Genomic DNA, 15,028 nt, shown 5'->3' on the forward strand with positions numbered 1-15,028 from the left:
AAAACCAAGCTAGAGAGAGTGTGGGATGGGAATTGGAGAAACAGGATCAAGAGAGTGATTGTAGAAGTGGCATGCGGTGATCTTGGAGATGAGATGGTGGCGAGATAAACAGAGAGACTCACGGGGTCATGCGTGACTCCCTCAATGAGAGAGAAACCTCAGAACTTGCTGGTGTTGGTGTGAAGGACCACAGGAGTGGGAGGGGGGAATGACTGCAGTGGACATGTCAGCGGTCACACTGAATTGGTCTCTACTAGAGAAATGGGAGGGCTTTTTCCATAGCTGCTCTCCTGTGTGGTGGGTGACAAGAAGAGAGTAAAGGAAAAGAAGAGGGGAGGCAAGTTTCTAAGAAGCTGTTGGTGAGATGCTGTATAGAAACACAAGTAAAAAGGGTGGATGGTGAATAAATTAAAGGTGGCACCCCCTTCTGCCCCAACCCCAAAAGATATAGGACTGTGGATCTGGGATTCATACCATTTTGAATAGTGAAATTAGTAGCTGAGAGAAAGTGAAATATAGTTTGTTCTCCCCCCCTGTTGTTAGTATGTCTTAAAAGAATATATACCTGTGATGATAAATGATTTTTGTATGCCTTTACGTATAAACTTTGTTGAAACTTTTAATATAAAGAAATGATAAATATGTGTATTCTTTTTATATTTTTCATATATGTTTCTGTTAATTACTTGTTTTCTCTCCTAATAGCATCTGCCATTAAATGTTTGTAAGTAATTCCTAAGAGTTAATCATAACTATTCAAAGTAGAGGCCTTTTGAGAACTGAATCATATCTGATTTAATGTTTCCTATCTCACTTAGTTTTATATTCCTAATGCTTAAAGTAATTTGCAAACCACTGATTAAAAAATACAGAAACTTAAGTGGGCATGTGGAGATGATAGAATTTCAAATAAAGTTTAGGGTTTTACCCATGTTATCAGAACATAAGTCAGTCATTTCTTTAGGAAGCTCAGCTTCTATACACTTGAACATATAGCAGTTTTGAAGTTCTCATCCTCTGTAGCATAGCTCTTACTTGCCCATTTAAAATTTGGGCAGGGATGAAGTGCCGTGACTGGAGTTGGGCAGTTAGTGCATCACATGGCCAGCATCCAGGTTAACCAGAATTCAGATAATCAGCATTCATGAAAGCAAGACTTGGACATGATGGGTTGTTCAAATGTGAATAGTTAAGTGGTGCTTTCTCTTCATTGGTTATACAGAGGATACAGGATTTCAGTTTGCACGTAATGCTCCATTACCATGATGTTGTTACTGAAAATTTAATATAATCTGTCTGAAAGATCTTGAGCAAGAAGTGTTTCTGAGGAGTGAGACAGCTTTAGTGCATGGAGTTGCAGCAGTTGCTTGGAGTCATTGAGGGGAAAGGGAACAAGTAACAACAGTAGCTGCCTTTACTTGGCTGTACTTAGCATCTCATGTAGTTGCTGCCTGTGACAGTACCAGAAGGTAGGTTTCTACAAGAGATCCAAAACTGGAAGAAGTATTAGTGGTGGAAAAAGGAGCAGAATCTTCTCTTCTGTTTTTAATTGTGCTTAAAACTTGCTGTGTTTTATAACAACATAATCTAATATTTTTGTGATGGTAAAAAAAATAGCAACTTTGACTATGAATTACTTCACTGAGTATCATATATTTTACATCCAGAACATCTAGAGTCTTAAACATAACCTAGATGTTGTTAGCCACATCCTTGTTTGGGGGTAAGGGGGAATGTTGTAGAGAAAAAAAAATGTTTTTACATTCTGTGACAAAATTACAGGCAATTAATTTATACTTTGATTACGTAGGCCTGAGTTTGAATAGTCTGATTTTAGTACAGTTAATTTTCTGTTGTGTACTCCATCATAACTATTTTATATGGGGAAAGTTAGCAAAGAATAAAAGTCACCCAACTCGGCGTGGTCTTGTTGTTTATTGAATTCAGTCTCTGAAGACTGTAGTTGTCAGACGAGCAAAATTATTACCTGGATAAATATGATATGCTCAGCTAATTTTCTTAAAAGTTTAAAAAAAGAAAGATTAAGTGGTATTTGAGAGTTATACTTACTTACAAAGAAAACAATATTAAATTGGAAGAATATATTAGATCCTAATTGATTATCCCTTTTAACAAATGACAAGTTGAATACCTGTTCAATATACAAGTCTGTTTAGGAATTTAATAGCTCAGTGGTTGGGCTTGCCTTTTCTCCCGTATGCCTTCAGGTTCCCGAAGCTACTAAAGAAGCAGTGTTGTTATTCTTCCCTTCCCTTTCCTTTAGACTTGGACCTCTGCCCTCAGATTTATGTGACTTCTTATCTTATACAGTAGTTTTAATTTGTACGTCAGTTGTTATGTTGTCACTGTTGTAACTTGTGCTGTTTTATTCATCATTCAGGCTTTACCTTTGCAGTTTCACATTATTTGCAGAAATTATGCCCCAGTGAATAACTGGTGAAAATGTGGTGACCTGTAAAAATTGGTATATGGAGATGACCAACGAAGAAAGAGCTTTGCTTTGGGATCGGCTGTTTATCAGAAGGTTGGGTTCAGGTTAAGGTGTAGCACACTTAAGAATTTCTTGAAGAGCTTTATTATCCAGCCATAAGGGTATGTAAAGATCTGGAAAATACTCAGATGGCAGCAGCGGCCACCTCTGTAGCACGGTCTTTATTCTGTGGGTCTGGTTTGTACTTAATAGAAATCAAAGTATAAAAATAACATGACAAAATGGATTGTGTACTATATTCCTGTGAATGCACATATCCATGCCAGCTTTCTTTGTGGACCTCAGTTTCTGTGGGTAAGAAGTGTCAACTGACTAGCTTGGCCTTTTAATCTTAAAAGAAATGATCTTGCTGTATCATTTTTTCTCAGAAAGTACTTCCAACACTAGGTACACAAGTATTTTACATTCTCGGGTTGTTTATTAGCCTCTGATAGTGTTTGTGAGTAGAGTGGAAAAAGATATGAGAAGATCGAAGACCTTTGATATGACAAAGGTTAGGTTGGAGAAAACATTTTGATAAAAGTTGTCTAGTCACACAAAGTTTGTATTTACATTATGTTTACTTTCCCGAAGTTTCCTTTGCTGCAATAGCAGAAGAACCAGCATAGATTAGAGTGCTCTGACTTGACTACTGTCTGTCCTACTCTAAATAATGATGTTTATGAAAACGTTAGCATCTCATGTATTTATCTGCTGTAGCTATTGCTATGCTACTCACTGATGATGAGGAATTTTTAGAGTTACTGAAGATTTTCTCAAGAAAGGCCACCTCAGGCTTTGGAAGATGAGAGGAAATCTTTTAATCTTTTTTTTTTTTTTTTTTTTTTTTTTAAGCAAAAATTCAATGGGTGGAATAGGAGAGGGAGAAGCCTTCAGAAATATTGCTGTTCTCCATGTGCTTACATAGCTTGGAGAGTACACCTTGGTAGCTTTTCTTAAAACAAGGATTGCAAACAGGCACTTTACTTGCTTGCTTCTCAAACTTCACTGCTCTGTGATATGCTTTATTTTCAGGTTGCGGTTACTGCTTTAATATATCAGTGGCAGAATGTGTCAGGTAACACTAGAAAGACTGATCTGAAATTTTAATTTACGTTGCAAAGACACTTACTCCTAAGAGCTGTGGGATGCTTGGAAGCTGTGGTAAAAATATCTGTTTCCTCTGAGGACTGTAAAGTTACTCTGTGCTGGTTGTTTTGCAGTGTCTGATAATTGGGGCTGGACCCTGTGGCCTTCGTACAGCCATCGACCTGTCATTCCTGGGAGCCAAGGTGGTGGTCATAGAAAAGAGGGATGCCTTTTCCCGCAATAATGTGCTGCATTTGTGGCCATTCACCATACATGACTTGAGGGGTCTTGGCGCCAAAAAGTTTTACGGCAAATTCTGTGCAGGATCCATAGACCATATCAGTAAGTACAGCTGCTGCTAGACACATCAGCACTTGTTCTTCACAGGAGACTTTTCCCCTGTGAGGTGAGGGCATGGGGTAACTCATTAAAATTCAGCCTACACCAATCACTGCTCTCAAGTCCATTGGGTACAGTTCAGCATTACCTTTGCATCATGCATTTCGGGCTAGACCTAGATGTGAAAGAAATACATTGTGTCATGAGATTATCATACATGCAATGTATATCTATCTTTTATACCTTTCCAAGGCATATCTTTTTCTTACACTGAAAAAGTACTTTTAAGGTTCCAACTTTTTAAAATGGATAATTGTTGTGTTTTTGCTGTTATATTCCTGCAGCTGCCACATTATTCTGTTTCTCTTGAGCATTGTAAGCAACTTATAAAAAAGAAAAATTACTGAATGCTTTTGAACATTCTTGTGAATGTTGATCTGGAAAAAGGAGGAACAATTTTGGCTTTGTTAATTTTTGGAAGAGTGATGTTGATATTTTCAAGAACACTGTCAGCCTGTGAATAAATTTTGATTAAATAGAGGTTTACATATTAAAATTGAGAATAATTTTGATGATTCTCAAATTCTGCAAAATCAGTCTCCTTTGAAAGGTGAATGGTTTGGTGGAGCAGGAGTTGTTATTTTCCAGTTTTTCTTTTTTTCAAAAATTTACTGGATATTGCACAGCCAGGTTTTGCCCACCAGTCTGTGTTCTCCACTGGGTATAAGTGGGAAGTGCAAAGTGGCACAAACATAGTAGGTAAGATTTGGCTTCTTTTCCAAAGCAAAAACTGCTTGCTTTTTTTTGGTGGGGGGGCAATGAATGCTAAAACTAGAAGATTTTTGGAACTTCAGTCTTGCAGATTGCTTTTTCCTTTCTGATTTCTTGTCATTTTTATTATTCCGGTACTTTATGCATGTTGTCTTCTTTTGTATCTCAGCACAGCTGAAATTCAGTGTTAGGTGAAGCATTTTTTCATTTCGGTATCTGAAATATGACAGCAAGGTGTCTTCCTTCAAATTAATAGAGTTTACACACTGTCATTTTCATACGCACTACCTACGTTAACTGAAGAGAAAAGAGGTGGTGAGGAACTTACTATGCTCTCACTAACTCAAAGGTGTTAGGATGAAGGTGCAGTTCAGTATTACAGCTAGGCTGATCGAATGGCTAGTTGCCATCTGTGACAAAAGTGCAGTGCTGCTTGTGCTCTCTTCCCTCCCTCTCCTGCAGTGCATGTTCTCGTTGCTTCCCTTGTTGCTGAGCTGTTGTTGATTAAAAAAATTACTTTTTATCCTTTGAAAAGGGCTGGGTTTTCTCAGCTGTATAGAAGTTTCTTGGCATGCTGTGATATTACATGCCAGTGTTGCCTGGATGAAGTGCTGAGAACACAGCGGGAAAAAGACAGTAGCAGCTGGCCTTTAAATCAGTTTATCAGTAATGTCAAACAGAGATGCATAGGCACTTGTACTCTTTTCTTTTGTTTTTATTTCTTTATCATCTGCTTTTTTGCAGGCATCCGTCAGCTCCAGCTTATCCTTTTGAAGGTTGCCTTGATCTTGGGAATAGAGATCCATGTCAATGTGGAATTTCAGGGGCTTGTTTATCCTCCGGAGGATCAGGAGAATGAAAGCAAGTAGTATTGAAACGGGTAGTAGAGAGAGGGGAACTTATGGTAGAAACACAGACTCCTATTCCTTAACCCTGCTTATGACTCTAAGTCCTTTCCTCATGCTCCATTAATAAGAGTAATTATTAATACACTTTTGCTTGAATTTTTAGTAGGATTTATTTTTTCTAGTGACGAAACCAAATTGGTTACTATATGAAACGAAATCACCTGAATGAAGTAATACACAGAAATAGACCGAGACACAGTAGATCGTAATTGCTCCTGAAATATTTAAGCCTGTTGCACTTAGAAGATACCTTTTTAAAACAACTCATTTCCTTGCATTCACTGAGGATATATATATCAGTGAATGATCCTTGGTATGCTTTTCGTATCTTTGTGAAACCTGTTCTCTGATTGCTATGGGAGATGGTAGCTTACTTGTTTTTTGGCATCCTATTAATTGAATAGATAGTGGAGAAGCTATAAAGGTTGTAGTGATCCTTAAAGGTAACAGGGGGCTTTTACCAGAGCTGTCTTTGCCTCTCATTCATGCAGAGAGTGGCTGTGCAAGTCAGCAATAGCCCTGTCAACAATATAGCTGTCCTGCAGTGTACCTTTACTGACCGTGTGAGGAAGGGATTATAGATAGTAAGAAGTGGGTTTATGTATTTGTTCTATTATGAACATTGTTTATATTGTCATTAACATGGAGTTTATCAACAGGAATAGGTTGGCGTGCATTGGTCCACCCCAAAACCCATCCAGTGTCTGAGTATGAGTTTGAAGTAATCATTGGAGGGGATGGCAGGAGGAACACCTTAGAAGGTAATGGTGTGTCCTTAATTTGCTTTCAAACAGAACTTCTTCTTAAATTAGTTAGAACAAAAATTGCCTTTAACATCCCAGTGAAAATCTGGAAAGATGTTTGACTAGTGAAAGGGAGATTAAAAGTCCATGTAAAAATCCATTTGTATTAAAGACATGTGGGTTGTCTTTTTCCTCTTCCTATCTACTAGCAAAGGAATTAAGTGTTTACCTGGATAATTTTTCCTACATTTTTTCTTTAGTCGAGTAGTGTTGTAGCTCTTACTTTTGGGAGTAGAAGTTGAAGTGTTGAATATTATTCTGTGTAGTATAGAATTCTATCTTAATATTTTTGATGCAAGTTGCAATTTTTGGAAAGGAGGTAGGAAAGAGGGGAGCTTTTTCCCTAAACAAGAACTTTTATTCTTTTGATGAAGCAATTGTTGCTTTCTCTGTGGAGGCATTTGTAATTCATCAGATCCATTCTCCCTTTTTATTTTGTGAGGGCACCTGTCTGTGGCATGCTGAGCCTTCTCTTAAGGTGTGCTCTATTTTTCAGCGTTACTACTTTCTCCTTCCTGTAGGGTTTCGCCGAAAAGAGTTCCGTGGTAAACTAGCAATTGCTATCACAGCAAACTTCATCAATCGCAACACCACAGCTGAAGCCAAAGTAGAAGAGATCAGCGGTGTGGCCTTCATATTCAACCAGAAGTTCTTCCAGGATCTACGAGAAGCCACAGGTTTGCCAGCAATTGCCAGATTCCCAGTGAAAACTGTTTGTCTCTATTATTACAATTTGGTAACGCGGGTATCATGTTTAATCAAAAAATGAACATCTTGTGCAAAGAAGTTAGTCCTTGCTGTCTCTGAAATCTGACTTCCCCATTTTTACAGCTGTTCTATACAGGTGTACAAAGCAGATGTGTATCATTCAGATGTATGTCATTTTTGTTCAGAAGTGGAGAACTTATTTCCCTGATGGTTTTCAGGAAATCTGAGCCCTAAATAGGAAAAGTCTGAATCCTGAGTTCAGCTTCTTGCACTCCATATCTGAATGCAAACCTTAGAGTAATGATAAATATATTTTTTAAAAGAGGTAGCTATACGCAGGTGAGATGTGTTGTTTGTGGTTTTGTTGAAGATTCAGATTTTGAAGTCATCAAAAGTGTAGGAGAAAGCTGCTTGGCATTCTCTGTCTAAGGCTTTCTAACCACGTAGTTTCAATTTACTTTCTTCTGATAGAGCTCTTGTGTTGCATGTAACATGTAACTTGTTCCTTCGCTACCACGTCTTTTGTTCTGTCACAAGGTATTGACTTGGAGAACATTGTCTACTACAAAGATGATACACACTACTTTGTCATGACTGCCAAAAAACAGAGCTTGCTGGAAAAAGGAGTGATACGGCATGTGGGTATTAATTTTTCCTATATTCTCCATAAGATTTTGGGGAAAACTTGCTTTCAGTGTGCTGAAAGAAGGGAAATACACTCTTCTTCTACCATGTAATGTTTTTTATACAGGTGTATTTTAGAGCAGTTAATGCCCTTCTGAAGTATTTTGAACCATCAGAAGAGTATTACAAGACTTACCCTCTCCTCTCCACATTTGTATCCCTTTGTAGATTTGGGGGTTTCATTCGTGTTGAGATAAAATATGCTTAAAGAACATTTTATAGCTTAGTTGAGCTTCCCTCATTTTATGGGAATGAAAAAGCAGGGAAATTTACCTATATCTTATTCTGGCAGAAGCTGATTAAAAGTCGTTTGGCCACAAATGAATAAATAAGGATTGGGGTCTTGTGCCTTTTGTCTGAAGTGTGTGAAGAGAAATGCTCAGAAGTTTCTTAGCCCTTTCACAGTCAGAAACACTAGCAGGACTGATTACTGTTTGCAGTAAGATTTACAAATTTTCTCTTGGAAGCATAAACACAGATAGGAATGAAAGAAATTAGAGGGCAAACCTGTATCAGTGGATTTGTCAGAATTTTAATGCCAACTATTGTATATACCAGTCTTAAAATAAACTTGTGGATTTGGCTATTTCACTTTTACTTTTCTGGTTTTGATAGGATTATGCTGACACAGAGTTATTACTCTCACGGGAGAATGTAGACCAGGAGGCTCTGCTAAACTATGCCAGAGAAGCAGCTGACTTCTCCACTAATCAGCAGCTGCCATCACTGGACTTTGCCATCAATCACTATGGTCAGCCAGATGTGGCCATGTTTGACTTCACGTGCATGTATGCATCCGAGAATGCAGCCCTGGTGCGAGAGCAGAATGGCCACCAGTTACTTGTGGCGCTGGTTGGGGACAGTCTCTTAGAGGTTTGTGTGTTAAACTTACTATGTGTAAATGGTGACTTGAAGCATAAGCACAAGCCGTTGCAGCCATCACTGAAATGTGCGCTGCCTATAAGAGAGTTACTATAAGGAAAGCTGCTGTTTATTATATAATGAAGTGGGAGGTTTGAAGGAAGGGTAGGAGTGTTGGGAAAACAGAGTATTTGGGATGGTAGTGATCTTGCTTAAGAAAATGTGTGCAGAGATTTTTCTGAAGTTGCGTCTGTTCCATCTGCTTCATATTGAGACAATTAGACTCTCTACAGAACCTACTGTAGGCCTGATAATAATTAGCATTTTGTAGTTGGTTAAAAAGTACAACCTTGAAGAGAAGCTGTTAAGGCACTCCAGGCTATGAATTGTTGTTGGAAATAGAGGAATATTGGCTTTGGGGGAGCTCATGGGCAATTCACCATACATCTGGCTTCCTCTAGCCTAGCAAGAGTAGAGCTTTAAGCTAATTACTGAGCTATAATTTCCAGCAGATTACCATCTGAGTATATTCTTAATATTTAAAATTTCCCCTAACTGATGCTTTTCCTTTCTTTGCTTTTTTTGTAAACTATAATATTAGCCATTTTGGCCAATGGGAACTGGAATAGCCAGGGGATTTTTGGCTGCAATGGACTCTGCTTGGATGGTACGAAGTTGGTCACTCGGAGCTAGTCCTTTGGAAGTTCTTGCAGAGAGGTAATGGAGAAAATGAATACATTTTAAGTTCTAATCTATCCTCTGATGTCTCATCATTCATTCCAGTTTCTTTTAGTACAAATATATTGACAGAATGGGAGATACAGATTCTCCCTTGTGGGAATGCTTGTGGATATAATTCAGTTGAAAAAATTTCCTTAAAGAGCTGATAAACTGAAGTATATTTATAGAGGAATAAGAAATGTTGCGGGTGTTCTTGGTCCTAGTTTTAAATGATTAGATGAAAAATCTTTTTTGGTGCTTATTGGCATTGCATGGAGAAAGTGAGCCTGACTTACTGTCACCAGCCTTGCAATAGCAAACCGGATGAAGATGTAGGTGCCTTTAATACACCAGAGACAAAAATTCTTGCCATCCCCTATTATCTTGTAAATGTCTCTTATGATTTCCTTCTAAGGAAGCTATGACCTGCTTTTATTTCATGTTCTCCTAAATTGGTCACTTTGTTTCATATAAGCCAAACAACATCTTGTGTTTCTTTGGAGTATTGAGTTCTTGATGTTTTTATCATCTTTGGCTGAGTGTTGTTTTGGTGACTCAAGGTGATCTCTTAGAGATCAGAACTAGGGTAATTAAAAGATGGAGTAAGTAGAAGCAACAGCTAGTAGAACCTATTTTAAGCTTAAGCAACTGCAGCTTCTGATCATCAGGAACTATAGTATGATTTTAAAAATTGTATAAACAGCACAATGGGTATTTAAAATTCCATTTGTTTGAGTTTAAAAAATGGTGGGGATAATAATGCTGCAGTTGGAGCCAGACTTCCATCACCTTTCCATTAGACATTTGCAGACAGCAGTAAGATCTTCCCTGAGCCGCCTTCTCTGCACACTGAACGTACCCCATTCCCTTGGCCTCTCCTCACAGGGCAAGTGGCCCAGTCCCCTATTCCTGAGTTGCTCCAGTGTCTCAATGTCTTGGTTGTACTGGGCAACCCTTTCAGTTATGCTTAATGTATTGTTTTCTTCCCTCCTTTTGATTTCTGGAGTTGTATTAAATTGCAGATTTTAATATACTTATACTGAATCTTAGCTAGTCAATGTCTGAAGTGGTCAAATTTCTGATTTTAGAATTTACTTCACAGTATTAGTAGCAATGCATCTCTTTAAAAACCAAAACGGAACCAAAAAAAGCCCCACAAAAGACCAAAACCACCATAAAACCTAAACCAAACAAAGCAACCAAAACAAAACCCAAAACTTTTTTTTAATTTTATTTTCCCAAGGGAAAGCATTTACAGGCTACTGCCTCAGACCACCCCTGAGAATGTGAGTAAAAACTTCAGCCATTACAGCATTGATCCTGCCACCCGGTATCCCAATATCAATGTCAACTTCTTGCGGCCACAGCAGGTAACTGGACAAATGGTGCTTCTGAATGCTTGTAATCTGCACTGTCTTTCCTTAGGTGAAGCTATGCTAATGTTTTGGGAACAGATAGTGACCTGATGTGGCAGTATAACGTGGAAGCAGTGAAAAGCAGATACGTCAGTCAAGAGTAGACCTCTGTACTTTAACAAATTCCTTTTTAGGAATTTTTGATTTTGATAGTTTTAACCATGCTGTAATGATACATGAAATCTATACATTTGTGTTTGTGTGTGTGCGCATGCTTGCACATTTTCTTTGTAATAATCTAGCATAGCAGTCTGTCATTGTGATTTGGTATCCACTGAGCAGCAGCAGTCAGCTAGACTGTTCAGCACTGATGAGCTGATCCTTGTTGTTCTGGGGTTCTTGGGCTAGAGATTTCTGCTACCTAGGTATACTTGTCTTCCTTCTTGCGCCTTGGGATGGGTCCTTCTTGTCCTCTGGCTCTTTCTCTATGGATCTTCGGTGCATGGCATATTGGTAATTTTGAATTTTTTTGTGTCATTTTAGGTACGCCACTTGTATAATACAGGAGACTTGAAAGATATTCACCTAGAAATAGAGAACTTTGTGAACTCCAGGACACCAAAGCTGACTCGGAATGGTAGGCCTGGCTACTGTTCTATTCCTTTAGGTATTCTGAAGCTGGATCAGTGCAGGAGCCGTAGAGCAGCAGGACTGTAAAGTATTATTTAATGAGTCTCTTTTGGTTTAGAAAATGTATCCAGCAATTGTTTCATCCGTAGCCTGATTTTTCCAATTTTTCAAGTTTCCATTAACATGAAAATATGTTTTTGTTTGCCCGATTTCCCTTGCTTTATAATGCTGTTAAATTTCTAAGCATATTTGCTTATACAAGCATTTCTTTTCACCTCCTTTATCCTATAACGATGTCCTTAGAGTGCAGAAACCTAGCCTGAATTCACTCTAACGGTAAACTCAAAATTCTTACAAACATAACAGAAAGTATTTCTTATGCAGTCTTTCATGTTCATGCTTTCCTTTACTTAATCTCATCTCCAAATGAAACCTCACTTGGTTTGCATTATTCTTAAAGATAGATGCTTTGTGATAAGCATTTCAGTATCTGTTTACTTGATACCCTGCATACCCTGTACCCTGAGGGTATGTTGAACTTTTGCTTTTGCACACCTTCCCTTTGGATGCCCAGATAGTGTTTGGGGACTCTCAGAATGAGGCTTTGCTGCTAAGCCTCCCTTTCACTGCTGAATAGCTCTGTAGTCTTTTGATTTGTTCTTTGCCCTGCAACCATGTCCCTTTAGGCTGTAATCTCATCAGATCTTGCAGTAAGGCAAGGTCAAAACAGGTCAGTGCTTTTAAAGGAAAGCTTTCAAGAGGAAAGAAAAGTTGCAGCAGTATGTTTGTAGTTCTTCCATTAGAAATAGTATATCTGGGCTTGAGAGCGCATTGTGCTACTGTATATCCTTGTGATCATATTTAACAAGCCTTTGCAACTGTTTTATAATTCCTGGGGCTCTTATACAAGGGCTAGGGTGTAAAGCCTGGCCAGTTATAGTTCAGATAATTACTTTTTAGCAAATTAAAAATCCTTTCTTGAATCTAAAATAGATATGAAGGTCTTTTTTAAAAAAATAAGAATTCTGTCCTGTATTGGCCATTGTAGAAGGAGCTTATTGTTTAAATGAAGGTTTTGTTTGTTGATTCGTGTTTTTTATGTTGTATTTTGAATTCCTGAAAGAGAAGTTGTGCATTTCTACTTGAAAACCTGATTTTTAATTTTTTTTTTTTTTTTTTTAAACAGAGTCTGTAGCTCGCTCTAGTAAATTGCTCAGTTGGTGCCAGAGACAGACTGATGGATATGCTGGTGTTAATGTGACAGATCTCACGATGTCCTGGAAAAGTGGCCTAGCTTTGTGTGCCATTATCCACAGATACCGTCCAGACTTAATGTGAGTAACTGGCTGTTTTGAATAACTGGGACGGGCAGAACATTAGTGATATTTGGAACAAACAGTATGGAGACTGAGGCAATGCATTTGTGACTTATGGTGAAATGGATTGAAATGAATTCAATTAAACTTGATAGAGGCTAACGTACAGTGATTCACCAGCAGAGTGGAAGGTCATAATAGCTTGATGAATATGAAGATAAATGTGTTGTCATTTTCCCTTCTGGACAATTTGACAGAATTAAACTTCAAATTGGTACTGACTGGAAAGCATTATTGACTGACAGCTCTTTTCTCTGTGAAGTTAGTCAGGAAGAGTTCAGAGCTTCAGTAAAATTTCTTGTGAACAAGTCTCTATACAGCCCTATATAAATCTCCTGTTTAACAGTAACTCTTTTAAAAGACTTCTAGGCTGCTCTTTCTAGAAGTAGTGACCCACAGTCTAAATAGACACGTTGCTACTGTTTGTACACTAACATGCTGATCAGATGAATGAGGGAAGCGTCCTCTTACATGATATACTGGGTAAAACAGTGCCCAGATTCTAGAATGGGAAAACACTGGCTGGAAGAAGTAACAGTAGCAAAGACTCTGGTACTTAAACTGAAATCTGAAATGTCTTCAACTTCCCAAAGGGACATTAGAAAAAGTAAATGCTAGAGCTGTATTTAAAGACATAATCCAATGTAAAGCATGCTGAAAAATTACGTGGTTATTCCCTTCTATGTACACTGAATTACTTCTCTGTTGGTGTACTCAAGTTAACCTGAGGTACTCTGTTTAATAGCATTATAGCTTGTGGAGACTTCAAATAGCTTTTAAAATGGTTTATATAACCCTCTACAAGCTATAGCTTTTTATATAATTTTTATAGAGTTCTACAAGTTTTGGAAAGTGCCAGAAGAACTAAAATATGGATCAGTCAAGAAAAAAAGAGGACAGAAGTGAAGACTTAATTTAGTTCCAAGCATACAAAAGAATTTACGTAGGAGAAAACAGTACAGTCTTCCAGCAAATAAGGAAGTGAAGATGTATTTCAGAGGATAATAAAATTTTTAAGAAGAAAAATCTGGGTTTGGAAGAGGGGCAAAAAAAATGAAAAAAGAATACGTTTGAGCCAAAGTTCACCGTAATTGAGTAGCATCAACTCTGCAATATGAAAAGGTTGCTGGCAAATAAATCTGAGAGATTTTGGAGAAAAAAAAAAAAAAGGGAGGTGGATCGCTGAACTCTTTCAGAAGACTGGTTTCTACCTGATTCAGTGCATGCCCTCTTTCTGCCCTTTGCAGAGACTTTGATTCTTTGGATGAGCACAATGTGGAGAAGAATAACCAGCTGGCCTTTGACATCGCTGAAAAAGAGTTTGGAATATCCCCCATTATGACTGGAAAGGAAATGGCATCTGTCGGAGAGCCAGATAAACTGTCGATGGTGATGTACCTCACACAGTTCTATGAGATGTTCAAAGACACCATCCCCTCTAGCGGTAAGGAGTTTGGGGCACGTCTGTCAGATTTAAAGAGGTTCAGGGTGAATGTCTGTGCTTCAGTTATCTTGATGCTTCTTCTGCATGAGCTCATACTAGTCACTCACTAACTTTAAATTACAGAAAGTTGACTTCTTATTGGTGCTGATAAAGACCATGTTAGCAGTATCAGGAGCAAAAAAAAATAGTTAATACAAAATAATGTCCTCAAAAATTCTACTCTCACTTCAGCACTGTTGTGCTTTAACCCCAGCTGGAAACTAAGCACCATGCAGCTGCTCACTCACTTCCCCCCCCACCCAGTGGGATGGGGGAAAGAATGAAAAAAAAGTAAAACTCATGGGTTGAGATAAAGACAGTTTAATAGGACAGAAAGGAAGAAGAGGAAGAAGATGATGATAATAATAATAATAGATTTGGAATATACAAAACAAACAATGCACAATGTAATTGCTCACCACTCGCCGACCGATGCCCAGTTAGTTCCCGAGCAGCAATCCGCCCCCCTCAGCCAACTCCCCCCAGTTTATATACTGGCCATGATGTCACATGGTGTGGAATATCCCTTTGTCCAGTTTGGGTCAGCTGTCCTGGCTGTGTCCCCTTCCATCTTCTTGTGCCCCTCCAGCCTTCGTGCTGGCTGGGCATGAGAAGCTGAAAAATCCTTGACTTAGTCTAAACACTACTTAGCAACAACTAAAAACATCAGAGTGTTATCAATATTCTTCTCATACTGAACCCAAAACATAGCACTATACCAGCTACTAGGAAGAAAGTTAACTCTATCTAGCCGAAGCCAGAACAAGCACTACTAGATAAGTTTTCTGCTTTCTTGCTATTATTACAGGT

At 38.3% G+C, this 15,028-nt stretch overlaps 1 protein-coding gene across 7 annotated transcripts in view; it reads left to right on the forward strand.

Annotated features, from left to right (window-relative positions):
• MICAL3 (microtubule associated monooxygenase, calponin and LIM domain containing 3) overlaps nucleotides 1–15,028 on the forward strand; it is a 109,988-nt gene that overhangs the window by 3,523 nt on the left and 91,437 nt on the right. For all 7 annotated transcript variants that reach the window (XM_010566143.1, XM_010566146.1, XM_010566144.1 and 4 more), the window contains exons 3-13: nucleotides 3,715–3,922; nucleotides 5,435–5,551; nucleotides 6,258–6,359; nucleotides 6,923–7,078; nucleotides 7,647–7,747; nucleotides 8,409–8,666; nucleotides 9,256–9,371; nucleotides 10,618–10,744; nucleotides 11,273–11,366; nucleotides 12,546–12,693; nucleotides 13,983–14,179. In XM_010566143.1, the coding sequence (XP_010564445.1) occupies nucleotides 3,715–3,922; nucleotides 5,435–5,551; nucleotides 6,258–6,359; nucleotides 6,923–7,078; nucleotides 7,647–7,747; nucleotides 8,409–8,666; nucleotides 9,256–9,371; nucleotides 10,618–10,744; nucleotides 11,273–11,366; nucleotides 12,546–12,693; nucleotides 13,983–14,179 (1,624 nt within the window). The remainder of the gene's footprint in view (nucleotides 1–3,714; nucleotides 3,923–5,434; nucleotides 5,552–6,257; nucleotides 6,360–6,922; nucleotides 7,079–7,646; nucleotides 7,748–8,408; nucleotides 8,667–9,255; nucleotides 9,372–10,617; nucleotides 10,745–11,272; nucleotides 11,367–12,545; nucleotides 12,694–13,982; nucleotides 14,180–15,028) is intronic.

Source organism: Haliaeetus leucocephalus, unplaced genomic scaffold (genome assembly GCF_000737465.1).
Source record: "Haliaeetus leucocephalus isolate CR32 unplaced genomic scaffold, Haliaeetus_leucocephalus-4.0 Scaffold206, whole genome shotgun sequence".
NCBI lineage: Eukaryota > Metazoa > Chordata > Aves > Accipitriformes > Accipitridae > Haliaeetus > Haliaeetus leucocephalus.